At 37.8% G+C, this 20790-nt stretch overlaps 2 protein-coding genes across 5 annotated transcripts in view; both read right to left on the bottom strand.

The window, feature by feature from the left end:
• LOC127840119 (cyclic AMP-dependent transcription factor ATF-6 alpha-like) overlaps positions 1 to 20790 on the bottom strand; it is a 99469-nt gene that overhangs the window by 5402 nt on the left and 73277 nt on the right. The gene's annotated exons all lie outside the window — the stretch shown is intronic.
• Positions 1159 to 18838, bottom strand: LOC127840122 (cyclic AMP-dependent transcription factor ATF-6 beta-like). 2 transcript variants are annotated; one of them, XM_052368586.1, is made up of 13 exons: positions 18439 to 18838; positions 14933 to 15138; positions 13926 to 13952; positions 12430 to 12543; positions 11162 to 11289; positions 9933 to 10150; positions 6908 to 6985; positions 5929 to 6036; positions 4586 to 4686; positions 3806 to 4075; positions 2806 to 2968; positions 1835 to 1949; positions 1159 to 1193 (listed from the first exon to the last, which is right to left on the bottom strand). In XM_052368586.1, exons 1-12 carry the CDS (start codon positions 18502 to 18504, stop codon positions 1941 to 1943), a joined length of 1488 nt encoding a protein of 495 aa, XP_052224546.1. In that variant the 5' UTR covers positions 18505 to 18838; the 3' UTR covers positions 1159 to 1193; positions 1835 to 1940. The 2 variants fall into 2 exon arrangements, with proteins under 2 accessions (XP_052224546.1, XP_052224547.1); XM_052368587.1 differs by having other exon boundaries at positions 18448 to 18838.

Here is a 20790-nt window from a genome sequence, read left to right as displayed (position 1 = left end):
CAGGGACAATGCTTTCTGCTTTTATAGTATTTTTTTAAATGGTAGTCTGTTCTTTGCAAAGATCCTGTTAAGGCGGTAAGTTTTACCCATGATAAGCCTGTGCAGACTGCACAGGCTAATTTGGGACAACACTTGATTCACATGCATTAAAACTTGTTTGCACACAGCTAGGTTCAAATGAAATGCAGCTTTATAAGCTTTCTAAGGGAACTATCACATAGCCAACAGTTGTTGTTTTCACAATCTTAAATTCTAAATAAACACGTTGAACTACAAATACAAACATGTAATCTTTTTATCAGTTTCATAAATTGTATTATGATTAAATAAATAATTAAATGACATGTGTTTGTATGTTAAATGTAGATAAATAACATAATCCTCACATATAATTTCATTCTGGTTTATATAGTAGTTCACTTTTAAATAGGGATGGGAATAGCATCCATATTCACACTTAAATCATAGGAGAAATTTTGTGTTGGTTTCGGGTTTCTATGACTAAAGTGAAAATTACTGTGAATACAAAGTCAGTAAAGGCGACTTGAGAAGAAATCCCTACTGGAGGAAAAGCTTTCCACAGATTTTTACACCTCTGAATACATGTGCATTATACAGATTAACGTAGAAATAAACGCTTATGAACAAGTGCGAGAATTACTCTTTATTTAGTTTTTGTATCTTAACCAGACCTTGACCTTTCACCACTCAAAATGTGCAGACCCATGAGATACACATGCATGCCAAATATCAAGTTGCTATCTTCAATATTGCAAAATTTGACCTTTGACCTTGAAGGATGACCTTGACCTTTGACCTTTCCTTTCACCACTCAAAATGTGCAGCTCCACGAGATACACATGCACGCAAAATATCAACTTGCTATCTTCAATATTGCAAAAGTTATGGGATAATGGCCAATGTTAAAGTTTGACGCAAACCAACCAACAAACAGACAGGACAAAAAACAATATGTCCCCCAGTATTGACTGGGGGACATACAAAGTTTTTAATTTAATTTGACTTTCTATGGGACTGCAAATGAGTCACAGTGCTTATCTGAGTGGTAGAGGGTTATGGAATTAGACAGAGTAACTATATTTTCTACCATTGAGTGCGACAGCCGGCATGACCAGTGACATGCGTGGTCTGGATGTCTTGTTGTGGTAGACAGCAGGTACCAGGTAGTAATCCTGAAAAACAACATTAGCCTTCAATGGAAAACACCAGCACTCACTGCAGTGCACATGACATCACAGATAATGCTTTCTAAACCTCTGACTCAGACTGTTTCTGGATTTACATAATGACTCATTGAAATGGCGTTAAATAATTTACATAACCAGAAGGACACAATTACGCATGATTTCTATTAATATTATAATTATTTTTCAGTTTTTATACATTTACACATGAACCACTGATACACATAAAAAACTTTTAAAAGATAAGCTCTTCCTGAGATTTTTTAATAATCCCAAAACTTTTAACAAGAATTTAATGACTAAATCAATACTAGTATGACATTAATATGACAAGGTGGCTGTGCTTAGCAATAGCTAGTAAGAAGCATAATGTCACTTATGCGGCTGTGAGAACTGAACTCATGGGCTACTTTTTTCATATTATAAGATTTCAGTTTTAAGGAGAATCTTATACAAAAGTGTGGTTTACACCTGAGTAATTACTGTAATTTGTATGCTAAATTAATGATAACAATAATAGTTAATAACATCAAGAGAATCTTATACATAAGTGTGGTTCATACCTGAGTAATTACTGTAATTTGTATGCTAAATTAATGATAACATCTGATATGAACACCATGCAATACCTCGTCAAAGCTGAGTACGTAGAAGGTGTCATTTCTCCGATGTAGAGCCTTCAGAAAGTCCTTGCCCGTGTCAGAGCCCTCGTAGAGCTGAATCTGGTACCTGGCATCACCAGCACTGAAACAACATGGGAACCAGTGAGTAACATGGGCAAGCATAGTCACCAACACTGTAACAGGTGACAGCAGTCACAGGATGAATACAGTTTGTTCTAGGTCTATGAAAGCCACACACTGAGAAATCTGGCCTATCTGGGCTTAATTGCGTGTCCATCAAGAAATTGAAGATTCGTCCCAGATTAGCCTGTACAGTCCGCAATGGCTTGAACATCACTTACCTACATGGCATGCGCATGATTATCACTTTAACGATCAGAAAGTAAATTAGACTCATGAATTATCACACAAAAATGGCTCCAGTTGACCTTAACTATGTGTCTTACCCAGGGTTCATGTCCCTCTGCTCATGGCCTATATAGGCAAGGTCGTTTGTCTTAACGGCTTAAATCATTGCGCCCCACATCCATTAACATGTAGGAGTTAAATCCTATAACTAATATATTAATATATAAACCAACGAAAATACACCCTCTATACAGTTACACAAATTCTCATTGCTCACTACTTTAAGTTGAAAATAATTTTGGGACTTAAAAGTATTCATATAATAATTTTGGGACTTAAAAGTATTCATAGATAGAATGACCTTTAACCTAGTGACCCAAAAATAGGTGCGGCGTGTAGAACTCATCAAGGTGCAGCTACATATGAAGTTTCGATGTTGTAGGTGGAAGCACTTTGATTTAAGAGCCAATGTTAAGGTTTTTAGCACGACGTGGACAGCGGACGAGCTGGCTATGACAATACCTCAGGCTTTCTCTGAAAACAGCCGAGCTAAAAAACCAACCCAAAAACTTTTAGGCGTGTTTTGATTCTAAGGATTGTTGCTTTATTGGACATATTGAAGAGTGTACCTGTACTTGGAGTCCAGCCCTGGCCCCATCTCCCCCCGCATGGCTCGTCTCAGAGGAGATAGGTCTCAGCTGCTTCACTTCTTTCTCTGCCTCCTTCTTCCCTGTCTTCTTCTTCTTCTTCTCCTCATGTCGATACATCCAACCTGCCAACTGCTCTGCCAACCTGACCAAGAGGTTTCTTAATTCTTATTTGAGCCACATTTTAGGAAGACCGTTTTTTGCACATGCGTAAAGTGTTGTACCAGATAAAGGCTTATAAGGGATGACACTTTCTGCTTGCATGGAATTTGTCCTTTCAAGGAAATCTCTTCTAAATGAAAATCCAGTCTAGGTGAAGTGTTGTCCCTGATTATCCTGTGCAGACTGCAAAGGCTAATCTGGGATGACACTTTCTGCTTGCATGGAATTTGTCCTTTCAAGGAAATCTCTTCTAAATGAAAATCCAGTCTAGGTGAAGTGTTGTCCCTGATTATCCTGTGCAGACTGCAAAGGCTAATCTGGGATGACACTTTACGCACATCTAATTAACCGAGTTTTCCCAGAACAAGGCCCATATAGTTATATCAGTATTTTACATCTGCCCTACTTGTATCAGATGTAGCAACAAGTTATGTTGTAGGATGGGAATGAACAAGCAATTAAATATGCCATCTAGTGTATTACCACCTGAGCAGCATAGATGGACCCAAAAGGATTTAAAAAACGTTTTAAGTGGAAAATTTGGTGTATTATTATCAACAATGAGATATTTACTTTCTTAGTGGAAAAATCTTTACTTTTTTTTAAAAACTTTGTTCAGCACAAAGATTTCACCATGAAAAAACATTGACATCTCAAACATACCTAGCTTGAAATTTTATTGAGCCAAATTTATGGCATCATGTATAATTCATCTCAATTTTGCTATATATTTCTTAAAACAAATACATATAGCCGAACAGAGTTTTCAAAAGCCAATTAAATTCATTGGTAGTTAGTGAAGATAACAACAAAATCTCACCTCATTGACTCCGTCTTATTGTAATATGTAGGACACATTGGGGGCACGTCGGAAGCATTGAACGTCTTGTCACCAGCGTGCACCCCAGCACTACCATACTTCATAAAGAAATCGTGAATCCGGTTTGCTGTGTCAGTAACCGTGTCCGGATATCCGAGATCTGAGCCCGAGCTTTCCGGTGTGGCAGCCATTAGGTGGCGACCTCTGTGCACTTGAGATACTGTTAGAGAGTCTGTCCCAACATCTGGCCTGCTTGTTAACATTATAGAGCTGAAGTGTACAGACAATCATAGATGCCATGTTTATTTATTTATTTATTGCAACAATAATGTTCCATTTTAAGCTGTTATACTTATTTTTATCACAGATTGGCAATTAACAAATTTTATCACTGATAATTGTACAGCTATAATTTTTATCACTGATAATTGTGCAACATATACATTTTTTATTGTCAACAAACAACAAATTTTTGATCAAACACATTTAAAAAAGAATCACTGTGGTTAACATCTTTTTTGTTTAATTTCTATGCATTATCTGTAGAAAACAATGCTGAAGAATGTTAGGAATACAAAACGATGAAGCACTTTCTGATATTTCAATCTCTAAAAAAGGCCGAGAAGAAAATTTTCACATGTTGTGTTGTTAGACATAACTATGCAAGAAACCTATTTCCGGAAAAAAACACTGTCTTAAAATTTCATTTGTTATACCAATATCTGTTTTGTTAATATGATTATTCTTGTAGGTCTAAATGATCAATGATCCAACCCTAACCTCCAAGATCCCAGATTGAGCGTGAAGAACAGACAGCACACCAATACAATGGTCTTCTTCAAGTTGGGGCTAACAGACAGTGACTTCTTGAGATACTCATTCTGTAAAAGAAAGAAATTGTTAAAGATACAGACAAAACTAGAAATGCATCCCCACGTCGCAGCTTTTGACCCAGGGGTCAGATCAGAATTCCAAATAGTGCACTGTCGCTCATATGCTCATAGCTACCATGTCTTTTAGTTTCAAGGTTCTAGTGCTAATAGTGTAGGAGGAGATAGTGGCCAGGACGGACGGACAGATGGATGGCGGAGATAACCACATAATCCCCACGCTCCGAATTGGAAATGACGTGCATAATAACTATAACCATAGCAAAATATATTTCATGATGACAGAATTTTTTCAATTATGTTCAATAGGGTGCTCCCAAAAATATGAAAGTATCAAGATATTGAGCCAAAATTTTATACAGCTTTCCTCTTACTAGCATCATGTAATCGAGGGTTGTAGAACAATATCCTTATACTTTCATATTTTTGGGAGCAGGCTTTTGTACAAACTTGCTGCATCAACACCAAATGACGATAAGTACAACTTATCACACATAAGTTGTTGATTCCTACTGATATGTACTAGATACTCTGCACTTAAGTACAAGTACATGTAGAGATAAATATTATATAGGGTACCATTTTAGCCTTTAATATATGCTTTATGAGTTTAACCCTTTCCCACTTAGAAGCAAATAAAAAATGGCTATGTGCAAACAGCATAAAACCAGAACAGCCTGCGAGTAACTCGCAGTCTGTTCAGGTTTTATGCTGTTTGCTGCTCATCAGTATCTAAGGTTTGGAGATGAAGCCTTTAAAACTTGACTTAAGTAAGAAAGGTATTAAATTAAATTTAACTTTCCAAGGGACAACAAATGGGTGAAAATACTAATCTAAGTGGGAAAGGGTTAAGATATCCAGCTACAGTTGGGGACCACCACTCACCTCTGAATGCAGATATCCAGCTACAGTTGGGGACCAACACTCACCTCTGAATGCAGCTGTGACAGTCTACTTATCCAGCTACAGTTGGGGACTCCCACTCACCTCTGAATGCAGCTGTGACAGTGGACTCCCACTCACCTCTGAATGCAGTTGTGACAGTCTACTTATCCAGCTACAGTTGGGGACTCCCACTCACCTCTGAATGCAGCTGTGACAGTCTACTTATCCAGCTACAGTTGGGGACTCCCACTCACCTCTGAATGCAGCTGTGACAGTGGACTCCCACTCACCTCTGAATGCAGCTGTGACAGTCTCCTTATCCAGCTACAGTTGGGGACTTCCACTCACCTCTGAATGCAGTTGTGACAGTCTACTTCTCAGTGTAAGGTTTTCCATCTTCAGTTTCTCGTTCTCATCACAAGTCTCCTGGAGTCTTTCTTCCAAGGTGGACATGTACTGAAAACAAGACAAACCTACATTTTACGTTTGATGCCTTTTTTCTTATGAAAAACAAGAGCTGTGTTTGTTAAAGACAAAATAGTTAAGTCCAAGGCCTGTAACTTCGTTAGAAATCAATTGATCAGAACGAAACTCAATCTTGTTCTGTCAGTCATGTAAGTAGACTGACACAGGTCAGAATATGCAAGCAGTTAGGAAAAAGTTCAAAAAACTGTTATTCTAAAGAAAATGTGTGGGTCAAGGCCTGTGACTTCACCAAAAATGAATGGACCGAAACAAAACTTGAGCTTGATATCTAAGTCATGTTGATAGACTCACACACCATGCGAGGCATAAAAATAGTGGTGCTAGGAATTTGTTACTTTACAGGGATATTATAAAGATTTTTTTTAAAATAATCTTAAGCCAAATATTTTGTATAATCACTTAGTAGGACTATGATAACATCCCACTCCCTCATATAGGAAGCAAGATACCAAGATTTTCTTTAGGAAAAAATAACTCCACATGCCGAGATCAAATATTGTCTACATAAAATTGTAATATTGATAATATTTACTTAAATACAACTAGCAGAAAAAAACTGTGAATTTTGTTTAACCTTTTCCCTCTCAGAAGCAAAGTGAAAATGGCTATGTGCAAACAACATTCAACAAGAACAGCCTGCAAGTAACTCGCAGTCTGTACAGATTTTATGCTGTTTGCTGCTCATCAGTATCTAAGGGTTGGAATTGAAGCCTTTAAAACTTGAATATAGTAAGGAAGGTTTTTAATTAAATTTAACTTTCTGAGGGAATACAAATGCGTAAAATATGTATCTAAGTGGTAAAGGGTTAATTAAAGACACAAACTTCACCAGACTACATACCTCCTTCTTTCGTTTTCGTGACAAGCTGGCTGATTCCCTGTTTTTAATCATTCGTTGTTGTCTCTTCATAGCTTTTGACTGCAAAAAAATAACAATAAGCAAATATACTACATCAACATAAAGGAGAAATCAGGCCTGTTTAGTATAATTGCAAGTTCCTGAAAATGTTAAGAAGAAATAAAATGGAAGCTCCTTACAAGTGAAATTATTTAACAGCCTCAACAATCTTAACATTAACTGTTTTCATCCACTAGCCCACATAATAATCCAATTATAGTAACAAGGGCTGTTTGTAAAACATGCATGCCCCCCATATGGGCTCTCCGTTGTAGTGAGAGCCTTTGTGTGAATATGTTTTTTGTCACTGTGACCTTGACCTTTGACCTAGTGACCTGAAAATCAATAGGGGTCATCTGCCAGTCATGATCAATGTACCTATGAAGTTTCATGATCCTAGCCATAAGCATTCTTGAGTTATCATCCGGACACCATTTTACTATTTCGGGTCACTGTGACCTTGACCTTTGACCTAGTGACCTGAAAATCAATAGGGGTCATCTGCGAGTCATGATCAGTCTACCTATCAAGTTTCATGATCCTAGGAATAAGCGTTCTTCAGTTATCATCCGGAAACCATTTTACTATTTCGGGTCATCGTGACCTTGACCTTTGACCTAGTGACCTGAAAATCAATAGGGGTCATCTGCGAGTCCTGATCAATCTACCTATCAAGTTTCATGATCCTAGGCCTAAGCGTTCTTGAGTTATCATCCGGAAACCATTTTACTATTTCGGGTCACTGTGACCTTGACCTTTGACCTAGTAACCTCAAAATCAATAGGGGTCATCTGCGAGTCATGATCAATCTACATATCAAGTTTCATGATCCTAGGCCTAAGCATTCTTGAGTTATCATTCGGAAACCATTTTACTATTTCGGGTCACTGTGACCTTGACCTTTGACCTAGTGACCTGAAAATCAATAGGGGTCATTTGCGAGTCATGATCAATCTACCTATCAAGTTTCATGATCCTAGGGCTAAGCGTTCTTGAGTTATCATCCGGAAACCATTTTACTATTTCGGGTCACTGTGACCTTGACCTTTGACCTAGTGACCTCAAAATCAATAGGGGTCATCTGCGAGTCATGATCAATGTACCTATGAAGTTTCATGATCCTAGGCCTAAGCGTTCTTGAGTTATCGTCTGACAACCACCTGGTGGACGGACAGACCGACCGACAGACCGACATGAGCAAAGCAATATACCCCCTCTTCTTCGAAGGGGGGCATTATAAGGTAAAATCTGGACAAGACCGACTGGCATTTAGTTAAATCAATTTTTACTAGCCCAAATCACACTTCACGTTGTACTAACAATGTAAACAAGAAACCGTCGGAGACGGGTGATGCTCTCCAAAGATTTTTTTTGTCACAATATTGCATTTTATTTTCAAACAAGGGACAAAATTGTCACAAAACCAGGTTTTCATTGTGAATAAAAAATGTGATAAAGGGAGAAAACTCAAACTGAACTTTTGAAATGACCTAAAAAAATTAACCCCCTTTGTAAGTTTTTTTTTTTTTTAAATCTATTTTTAGTCGTGGCGACCTTGACATTGGAGATATTGACGTGATTCTTTCGTGGGACACAATGTCCCATGATGGTGAACAAATGTGCCAAATGATTTTAAAATCTCACAATGAATGACATAGTTATGGCCAGGACAAGCTCATTTATGGCCATTTTTGACCTTTGAACTCAAAGTGTGACCTTGACCTTGGAGATATCGACGTAATTATTTCGCGCGACACACCGTCCAATGATGGTGAACAAATGTGCCAAATGATTTTAAAATCTGACGATGAACGACATAGTTATGGCTCGGACAAGCTCATTTATGGCCATTTTTGACCTTTGAACTCAAAGTGTGACCTTGACCTTGGAGATATCGACGTAATTATTTCGCGCGACACACCGTTCAATGATGGTGAACAAATGTGCCAAATGATTTTAAAATCTGACAATCAACGACATAGTTATGGCCCGGACAAGCTTATTCCGCCAGCCAGCCAGCCAGCCCGCCAGCCAGCCAGCCAGCCCGCCCGCATTCGCCAATCTAATAACCAGTTTTTTCCTTCGGAAAACCTGGTTAAAAACCTGGTTAATAAAAGGAAACGTCTTGAGGGGCATAACTTTGGAAAAAATTAATACGATGGATGGTTTAGCAACTTAAAAATTTCAAAGGGCCATAAATCACTCAATAAATCATCTACCCAGAACCCACTAATAACATGCGCATCTCATCAAGGTAGTTAAGCTTCCCATAAAGCTTCATTGTATTCCAGTCAGTATTTGGGGAGAAATAGCCCGAGACAAGAATTGCACTATATGTACAGTTTATAGAAAATTTCAAAGGGCCATAACTCTGTGAAAAATCATCCGACCAGAACCGGCTGATAATATGCACATCTCCTGTTGGTAGTGAAGCTTCCCATAAAGTTTCATTGAATTCCCGTAACAAGTTGCTGAGAAAAAGCTCGGACAAGAATTGCACTATATGTACAGATAATGGAAAATTTCGAAGGGCCATAACTCTATGAAAAATCATCCAACCAGAACCACCTGATAATATGCACATCTCCTTTTGGTAGTGAAGCTTCCCATAAAGTTTAATTGAATTACAGGAATGTCATTAGTTGCTGAGAAATAGCCCGGACAAAAATTGTGCATGGATGGACGGACACACTGACAGACAGACGAAGCGGCGACTATTTGCTCCCCCCCAAAAATTTTGGGGGAGCATAAAAAAATGCGACTACAAACTTACATTGAAGTGGTGAGTGGATATGGTGTCCGCCTGGCTACCAGGAGGTCACAGGCTAAATCCCCATTGTGGGAGCCTTCATTAGATCTCCCCTAGTACTGGCTTTAACCAGGATATGGACTAGAGACCATTTCAATCAGCCGTAAGCTTTTGATGCAATCGAGCTGCTAAAAATAGGTTTAAAGTAACTAAACGTACGTCTTTATCCTCTAGCAGTGATATCGTACTTGTGCAGATTGGCACCACCTGCGGGACAGGAAGGCCAGGGGCAGTAACAACACGTGTGGCAGGAAGAGCAGTTGGCCCTGGGAGAATACTCTCCTGTTTGGGAGGCTGGAAACGCAGCACCCCCTGGTGTGTGAGACGATCAAATTCCTCTTGTGTTAGCACCAGCGACTTTGGAGAGCTGAGCTCTACTGAAAAGTGATTTTAGCATTATAAACAGAAACACAAACAAACCTTTTCTTGAAGGCCTTGTTTATTCCCCCCCCCTCTCATGTATAATATGCCTGGGTATTGGCATCCATTTTTAGCTAAGAGCGAGGCAATGACCAAGAGTAAACAGTGAAGTAAACCTTTGACAAGTGAGCCAAAAAAAGTTTTCAATAAAGATACATCATGGCAGTACACTGATACAATGAATGTAAGACCCCATGGTAATGCTAGACAATTCTTTAACTAGGCATTTATCTGACTATGTGATATAAATTTTAAACGTCACCTTAGCCATGTCTAAAGCATGTGTAATCATTACTAGTTTTGAAAATGTAAATTGTTGAAGTAATGATGATAATATTTCTGAAATTATATGAGGTATATATTTGTATCTTATTTTGAATCTTATAACTAAATTGGATACTTGCAATGTTCACCTGCAACAACTGGAAAAAGTTGTTCTGAATAAAATTGCCAGACTGTCAAAATCATTAAAATGTTTAATTAACGTACTCATTTATTTCTTTTTGTCCACAAAATAACAAATGAGCCTCATTTTGGGACAATGGACTTAATGAGTATGCTTTAAGTCAGTGTTAGCAACGACAGCCGGCGATTTCACCGGTAACATTCAATCTAAATGCCGGCTACTTTCCCCAAAATATCAATTGAAATGGTGCAAATACACCTGTTTTAATGCTAAGTCGCCGGCTACTTTGAAAATATAACAGGCTTCTGAAAGTTTTCTGGAGAACACTCTTAGAGTGTCTTCAAAAGATTACCCTGTGCAGTCTGCTCAGACTTTATCAAGGACAACACTTTCTGCTTGATGGAATTTTTCATTTATAGAAAGTATCTTCGAAACAAAATCCAGTTTAGGTGGAAAGTGTCATCTCTGATTACCCTGAGCAGCCTTAACGCAAAGGCATTTTGCCCAATTTGCCCTGAACGAAGCTCAAAGAAAGCATGCAATATCTGAAAACCTGGCCTACCTGATGTAGAGGTTCGAGCCCGTTTTGGACTCGAAGGATTGGACCTGGGTTCAATCTTGGGCTGTATCTTCACCTTCCCATTGAGGATTGTGTCGATCTGAGAAACCGATGTTGGCGATAGTGGTAGGCTGAAATATTGTTGAGAATTACTTTTGTTGCATTCGATAATTGAAGGCTGAAATACTCACGCTCGGCTGCGGGTGCAGTTTTGAATAAATGAAAGCTTGTCAGAATTTAAAAAAAATTTTTTTTTAGGTCAAAGTGACCTTGACCTTTGAGCTAGTGACTCAACAATGGGTGTGGCATGTAGAACTCATCAAGGTGCAGCTACATATGAAGTTTCAAAGTTGTAGGTTGAAGCACTTTGATTTTAGAGCCAATGTTCAAAACCTTAACAAAATGTTTAGGGTTTGCGGACCACACGACCACGGAAACGGACACGCTGGCTATGACAATACCTCGAGTTTTCTCCGAAAACAGCCGAGCTAACTAGAATTTGTTACATTTGTGAATAAGAATATTCCGCAATAAAAAGGAAGCATGATGTTATAGAATAACTAAGTTGTAAAATGTCCCAACTTGTAATTGTTTGCACATGCAGAGATTTGTATAATAAAGGAAAATTTCCTGTAAGTTTCAATATTGTACACTGAAAAGTGTAGCAGAACTCAGTGGAAACAAGTTTATATCTCAGGACAAATTGACAGACTACCATGTTGATTTGAGTCTACGTACCCTTTTACTGCCAATGGAGAAGGGGGGGGGGGGGTTTAAAAAAATTAAATAGACTAACATGTACATTGGAGAAGAAAGTAGTTTACAGGACCTGTGTTTGTGAAACACAATGAAGCTATTTGAGAGAAAATTGTTACGTTCAAGGCCCATAACTTTCCCAAAAATCAATGGATGGAACGAAACTCACACTTCATTTCTGTAAGTCAAGATGGTAGATTTTCTTATTAAAAAATCAGCTAAATATCTGAAAGCGTTGCGTAAAAAAAATCTGGAAAATATTTAATATAAAGAAAATTTCTTAGTAAAAGGCCCGTTACGTTTGCAAAAATCAATGGACTGGACCAAAACTCAAACTTCATCCTCAAGTCATGTTGATAGAGTCACATACCAAAATTCAGCTAATAATCTGATAAAGATGTGAAAATAAAATAAGGAAATTTGGAATGCCACACAGGCAGACAGTGTGACAGCTATATGCCACCCTACCCGGGAACATAGAAACTTAACATATTTATACATTTATACATACATACCTAATGTTAATGACATTTGGTGACTGTGAAGCTATAGGCACTGGTGAGATTTCTGATTTGACAATTGCTGTAGGCAGTATGGATGGATTTATGGCCCCTTTTGACAGTGTAAGGCTGTAAAAATTTTTATTGAATATATAACTTTAAATAGAAACACATTCACGTTAAACATCGGGCATTAAGTGGTTGATTATAATCTCGTAATATCCTATGTGCCAATCATGGACAAACAAGGTTTACCTTGGGATTTGGGGTGGCAAGAGAGGGGGATCAAATCACAGGTGGTTAGCGTTGTGGCTATGATATTAAATAGTGAAAACATCTTTTTGAATGATAAATAATAATATTATAACGAAAAATTAACTTTTCTAAAAAAAATAATTTCACTAATAAATATATATATAACAAGGTATGCAACTCAAAATCACCCCCAAAATGGGGTGCATCGCTTTGAACAGCCATATCTTCATCAATTGTGCAGCGATTTTCACGATCTCAGTCTTATTCAACGCATAAATAAATTTCCATTCAGGAAATGTATATGTCTTGCAATATTTTTACACATGCTGGGTCAACTTTTAAGAAATAACACGATACACAACTCGAATGACCCAGTTGACACTGATCAGGCAGTATTTAAGACTGAAATCTTCCCGGAGTAAAGGGCATTTTCCCTGCAAAGTTTACGAACCTCGATACCATAATTCAATAAAACGTATGAAAAAAAACATTATTACCGTGCTTGCCGTTACATTATGCATCAAAACTAACTGTCCAGCGCCGTTTGAAACCTTTGTTTACATACATTTCAACTAACTGACATTTTAAACACACGAGTGATTTCATTGGTCCAATGCCGAGGTGTGTCTTTACACCTGGAGATTTAATTCATAAATACTGCCTGATCAGTGTCAACTGGGTCATGCAAGTTGAGTATCGTGTTATTTCTTAAAAGTTGACCCAGCATGTGTAAAAATATTGCAAGACGTATATATTTCCAGAAAGGAAATTTATTTCTGCGTTGAATAAGATTGAGATCGTGAAAATCGCTGCACAATTGATGAAGATATGGCTGTTCAAAGCCATGCACCCTGTTTTGGGGTGATTTTGAGTTGCAAACCTTGTTATATATATATATTTGATAGTGAAATTATTTTTTTTAGAAAAGTTAATTTTTCCTTATAATATGATTATTTATCATTCAAAATGATGTTTTCACTAATTAATATCATAGCCACACGCTTACCACCTGTGGATCAAATTACAGTATTTTTATATTAATCTGTGTATTATTTGACTTTTTTTAATGATTTGACAAAAGATTCAAATTTTTAGAACATGTTATCCAAAGTACAGCATGAAAGTAATTAACGAACTCTGTAAATATAACAACAACAACAACAACAACAAACTGTTCCTTTCTGCTTAAACGAAAATGCAGTATGATGAATAGCAACAAACAAAACAAGAATAAAACTATATAATTTGATCTTAGCTTCCGAATGAAAAAGTCTTTCAGTCTCCTGAATAGAAATGATAACGTTAATTAAAACAAGAGCATAAATAAAGGTAAAGCAAATCTGAAATAACATTTACATCCGGGCATTAGCTTTCTCACAAATAAACGAGCTCCCTCAATACATATTTCTGATTTTCCTATTGATATAATTATGATGGTTGCAATATTTCATCCCTTCTTGTTTTATTTATTTGCACTTATTCTAAAAAACATGTTTTTATAGCCTTTTAGATTTTCATTCAGTCAACTGCTCCTTAACATTTACTTCAGCATAAATGTCCCTGTATCTTGCCAATAGATTTTCAACACCCAATGGCGCTCTGGTTTTTTTTTGTAAACAAATATATTTGTTATTCAATAAATGGCTGTAAACTTCTGAGTTAAAGTAATGTTTTTAAGAGTTTTTTGTTCACAACAAGTGGAACTTCAAAGCACTTATTCGACTGTACATGAGGATTTACAATTGGCCATACTGTGTGAAAAGGGGGTTTAATGCATGTGCATAAAGTGTCGTCCCAGATTAGCCTGTGCAGTCCACACAGGCTAATCAGGGATGACACTTTCCACCTAAACTTTATTTTTGCTAAGAAGGGACTATTTTTAAATGGAAAATACATGAAAAGCAGAAAGTGTCGTCCCTGAATAGCCTGTGCGGACTGAACAGGCTAATCTGGGACAACACTAAGCACATGCATTATATCCCCTTTTCACAGAGCAAGGTTCAAATGTATTTATGCACCAAATGAAAGTTAAGCCCCTCTCACCATTCCAATGATTTCCATCAAACACAAGATTTGAGTCATCATGTAATTTGTTCATACTGAACAGTATTGAAATACGCATGTATTGATAACTCATAATTATGCATATAAGCAACATAAAGAATGGAATGAATTTATTTTATAGTCTATAAATCAAGTCATAAGTGATATGCATACAAGAAATACAAAATGGGCCATTTTGTCCTGACATATAATAACTTACCAGTGGGTATGTAATGCTGATGACTGGCTCGAGAGTGCTGGGTCGGTATCAGTATCTGAGAAGTCAATGGTGTGGCTGACAGAGTTCGCAAGGGTCAAGGGGTCAGCAGGGGTCACAGTGACCGGATTCACAGTCAATGTCGTACTGGGGTCAAGCTCCCCAGAGAGGTCGGAGATTGTGTAAGTGTATGTAGTGAAGTCAGTGGGCTGAAACAGAAAACACTGGATTTTAATATATGAGCCACGCTCTGTGAAAAGGGGGTTTCATGCATATGTGTAAAGTGTCGGCCAGATTAGCCTATGCAGTCTGCACAGACTAATCAGGGAGGATACTTTCCACCTACTTCTTATTGAGTGGAAAAGGTACAGCTTCTTACTGAGTGAAAATGGTACGGCTTCTAAATGAGTGGAAATGGTATGGCTTCTTACTGAGTGAAAATGGTACGGCTTCTAAATGAGTGGAAATGGTATGGCTTCTTACTGAGTGGAAATGGTATGGCTTCTTATTGAGTGAAAATGGTATGACTTCTTACTGAGTGGAAATGGTATGGCTTCTTACTGAGTGACAATGGTAAGGCTTCTTACTGAGTGAAAATGGTATGGCTTCTTACTGAGTGGAAATGGTATGGCTTCTTATTAAAGTGAAATGGTATGGCTTCTTACTGAGTGGAAATGGTATGGCTTCTTACTGAGTGGAAATGGTATGGCTTCTTATTAAAGTGAAATGGTATGGCTTCTTACTGAGTGGAAATGGTATGGCTTCTTACTGAGTGGAAATGGTATGGCTTCTTACTGAGTGGAAATGGTAAGGCTTCTTACTGAGTGGAAATGGTATGGCTTCTTACTAAGTGGAAATGGTATGGCTTCTTACTGAGTTGAAATGATATGGCTTCTTACTGAGTTGAAATGATATGGCTTCTTACTGAGTGGAAAAGATATGGCTTCTTACTGAGTGGATATGATATGGCTTCTTACTGAGTGGAAATGATATGGCTTCTTACTGAGTGAAAATGGTAAGACTTCTTACTGAGTGGAAATGGTATGGCTTCTTACTGAGTTGAAATGGTATGGCTTCTTACTGAGTGGAAATGATATGGTTTCTTACTGAGTGGAAATGGTATGGCTTCTTACTGAGAGGAAATGGTAGGCGTCTTACTGAGTGGAAATGGTATGGCTTCTTACTAAGTGGAAATGGTATGGTTTCTTACTGTGTGGAAATAGTATGGCTTCTTACTGAGTGGAAATGGTATGGCTTCTTACTGAGTGGAAATGGTATGGCTTCTTACTAAGTGGAAATGATATGGCTTCTTACTGAGTGGAAATGGTATGACTTCTTACTGAGTGGAAATGGTATGGCTTTTAACTGAGTGGAAAAGGTCTCACTTTTTACTGAGTGGAAATGGTATGGCTTCATATGGAGTGTTTGAGAAGTGGTTTTCCGTTTGAGGTTTAAAAGATACATAAACTGCCATTTGCTATTAAAATATACATCAACTGCCATTGACCATTAAGATACATGATTGAACTGCCATGTGCCATTAAAAGATACATGAACTGCCATGTGCCATTAAAAGATACATGAACTGACATTTGCCATTAAAGTATATTCTGTTACTGAATTATTTTAAATCACTTCATTTTTATAATGTACATAGTTATTTAAAGGCATTAACCCTTGGCAAGTAAAATAGATATCAATCTTATACAGGAACCATTTAAATATATTTAACCTCCTATATCAATTTCAAGATAGCAAAGTGTGCTGTACTAAAAATGTCTGGCCATTTTTATGTGTTCACTACAAAGTCTCTTGGACCCATGAGAAATGTGTATCTGTGATGATAACACTTATCTATGTAAGCAGCTCATGCATTATGCAAGAGCTTTTAACTTTGGTTTGCAAAAGTCTCACAGTTATTATGTTTATCACATATTCAGAATTTGATCAACTGTGCAGTAAGACCAGATAGGCAGTGTCTTGCCGATGAATTCAGAACAGATGTGCTTTTGTTGTGTGTAACGATTTCATTTAAGCTTTTAAGAGTAAAATTCAAAGAAGGATGACCTTGACCTTTCACCACTCAAAATGTGCAGCTCCATGAGATACACAAGCCTGCCAAATATGAAGTTGTTATCTTCAATATTGCAAAAGTTATGGCAAATGTTAAAGTTTGACGCAAACCAACAAACCAACAGAAACCCATTCTAGATTGTGAAACAGTAACCATTAAAGTCTTCTCAACTAACCTGTATAAATGGTACAAGAGTGTCTTGAGAAGACCAGGTTTAATGCATGTGCGTAAATTATTGTCACAGATTAGCCTGAGCGGTCAATGTCCTTGCATAAAAGAGCCATTAAGGTAGGTGGATATGCTGTTTGTGTTGCTTCACAAGCTTTCCCACAAGCAACTTTCAACACAAGACACCATGAACTGGTTCAACCGGAAGGACTGGAAGGACTCTCAGTAATCCTTAGGTCTTGTAAGCAATGAAGATAATTTAGCGAGGTATACAGCGTATGTAAATGAATGGCTTTCTATTTGGCTTGATCCATTCTGTTTGCATGAAATCTTGTTTAAAAGTGTACTGTGTACCTCAGTGACTGAGGAGTTAGCCTTAACATCGATGCAGTATCTCTGGACGAGCTGAATGTCGACGGCGATGGGCTTGATGTAGTAAAAAGGAATTTTGAAGGCCTTTGCAAACAGTTTGGATCCAGATGAGACGCCACAGAACGTGGCGTCTCATCAGGATCCAAACTGTTTGCTATTCTGATAGTATTCTTGTAAGCAATGAAGATAATTTAGCTAAGTATACAGCGTATGTAAATGAATGGCTTTCTATTTGGCTTGATCCATTCTGTTTGCATGAAATCTTGTTTAAAAGTGTACTGTGTACCTCAGTGACTGAGGAGTTAGCCTTAACATCGATGCAGTATCTCTGGACGAGCTGAATGTCGACGGCGATGGGCTTGATGTAGTAAAAAGGAATTTTGAAGGCCTTTGCAAACAAATTGGATCCAGATGAGACGCCACAGAACGTGGCGTCTCATCAGGATCCAAACTGTTTGCTATTCTGATAGTATTCTTGTAAGCAATGAAGATAATTTAGCTAAGTATACAGCGTATGTAAATGAATGGCTTTCTATTTGGCTTGATCCATTCTGTTTGCATGAAATCTTGTTTAAAAGTGTTTTACCCTGTGTACCTCAGTGACTGAGGCGTTAGCCTTAACGTTGATGCAGTATCTCTGGACGAGCTGCATGTCGAAGGCGATGGGCTTGATGTAGTAAAAAGGAATTTTGAAGGCCTTTGCAAACAGTTTGGATCCAGATGAGACGCCACAGAACGTGGCGTCTCATCAGGATCCAAACTGTTTGCTATTCTGATGGTATTCTTGTAAGCAATGAAGATAATTTAGCGAAGTATACAGCGTATGTAAATGAATGGCTTTCCATTTGGCTTGATCCATTCTGTTTGCATGAAATCTTGTTTAAAAGTGTTTTACCCTGTGTACCTCAGTGACTGAGGCGTTAGCCTTAACGTCGATGCAGTATCTCTGGACTAGCTGCATGTCGAAGGCGATGGGCTCGATGTAGTAACGGCGATTGTCCCACTCACACTTGATCAGGCCGGCGGACGAGAGAAATTAATGGGCTTTCGTCAACTTTTGAATTTGAAAAAAAAGACGTTGGAAAATGGCGCCCTTGCCCTTGGAAAATCCTCATTTCCTGGGCTCAGATTTTTGAAATTTTCACATTTTTGTGTAACCGTACCAAGTATTCGTTGCAGAAGTATGCCCCGAAATGTTAATTTTACAAGTTGGTGTGCGTTATACATTGATACAAAGCTATTCTGACTGCTAACTTGCGAGAAATTCATTGTGTCTTTCCTCAATCGGCCATATTTGGCGCGCGCGCGCTTGTCGTTGTTGTTGTACTACTATGTTGAAAGGGCTGTTGTCGACATAGCGAATAGCGCGTATGTGGGGCATTTGATGGCACTGATTTTTGAGAAGAGCAAAGATATAAGCCACGTGATTTAGTACGTTGTTATTTCTGTATTTATTCTATGTATGTGATATGTTGCTTTGTTAATTTGCGTGCGTATGTGAGCAAAGTCATGTAATTGCGGATTGCGCCAGTAAAGTGAAACTGAAAGCATCCTCGTGAAAGCAAAAGGAAAGTAGACGTGAATGTGGAAAGTAGTTCGAAGCTGATTTCGTATTGTGTTTTGAGTGATTTGTTATTGAGCGGTGATGATTAGCGCAAGAGATAAATGAATGTATGTCGTGTGCACTGTAATGTAGCGTCGCTGCACTTGCGAAGAGACATAGGGTTGCTGTGTATGCGGACTATGTTGTGGGCATGCGCTACTGTGTGGTCAATTATGGTAATTTTCACATTTTGCGGGCCGGAAATAGTTATGGTAATTTTCACATTAATAGTCGCTGCATCACGATTGGCTGATTTATGGTAAAAACACACTAAGATATTTGCTCCACGTGGTGATTGTCGAAAGTAGTGCCTATTTGTAAAGAGTTCTCTTTCTCTTCTGGATGAAAAGCCATTTCGCGATCGCGCCCATTCCTTTAGTGGTTATCAACTGTTTCCTAAGTGTGTCTGCAACATGTATTCCATTGGCAGCGACGTTGACAGACGAGAGTTTGTGGTGCATTTATTGGAGTGAAGGGATTTTGTCGAAATCTCACTGCCGAATCCCCGAGTTCGCTCGCTTGCATATTTTCTTAGAAGCTGCGTGATATACGTTTTTGATTGCATCTTTCGGAATAAGATCGATTGATCGTTAAAACTGATACTAGCCTTGCACACTCTGATGAAACGAAAAGGCAGGACCATAAACGTCGGCCGTTCATCAGATGCAGTGGCATCTAAGTAATAACTGCGTATAATATACTCTTGACCAGTCAGGCAACCCCAAATCGTATACTGACCGAAGCCGCATACAGTTTGAGGCTGCCTGGCTGGTCACTTTTGGGTTTTCTCATTTACCCCTCTGGGTTATGTACTGAACATTTTGTCCTGGATATCAATCCGTGTATAATCAACGATTTTAATAGCAATCAATGTCGGTTGCTCTTTTAAAGTGATATTATGGGCATCTAACAGTGTATTGGTGTCTATCGCAACCGTTGTTTATTTTTGGTGTTTTCACTTCATACACATGTAGATTTGTTAATGCAGTATCAACATACTAAAACAACATCCCGGAAAAAGAAAAATAATGCATTTGAATATCATCCGTACTTTGTGAATCTCAATTAAGTTTTAGTGCAGATTCGTTCATACGACACAAAGATACTCTTTTGTTTTACGGTATACACGCTTCTCACCAAGGCGATCCGGCTTCAATTGCAGGCTCAGTTGTTGGCATGATGCGAGTGATTTAGTTTCTTAACTACATTGTAAACGTTTGTTCTATAATGCAGAACTGTTGGATAGAATTAAGAACATGATATTGAAGCGATAGATGCGGAATGTTATGTCCGTAACATTTAAAACATAAATAAATAATTTATTTATAAAACAAAAAATAACGTTGAAATAAAATAAACAGATGTTCAATTCTATATTCCTATGACCACGCTGATCACGAATTCGTTGGAATTTTTAAGATATCTACAGCCGTTCAAAAGTCATCAATTTTTGAAAAAAAAATAAAAAAAATACATATGTATCATATAATACAAAAAAAAAATTTTTTGTTGTTTTTTAATAAAACATAAACAGTTTATAGTGTTGTTTAAAAGTTTGAAAAAAAAAATAAAAAAAAAGAAAAAGAAAAAAAGTTATAATCAAAACATATTTTGCATTAAGCACCCTTTTCATAGACCGTCCCA

This window comes from Dreissena polymorpha, chromosome 7 (genome assembly GCF_020536995.1).
Source record: "Dreissena polymorpha isolate Duluth1 chromosome 7, UMN_Dpol_1.0, whole genome shotgun sequence".
Classification (NCBI taxonomy): domain Eukaryota; kingdom Metazoa; phylum Mollusca; class Bivalvia; order Myida; family Dreissenidae; genus Dreissena; species Dreissena polymorpha.
This window is presented reverse-complemented; position numbering and strand designations above follow the sequence as displayed.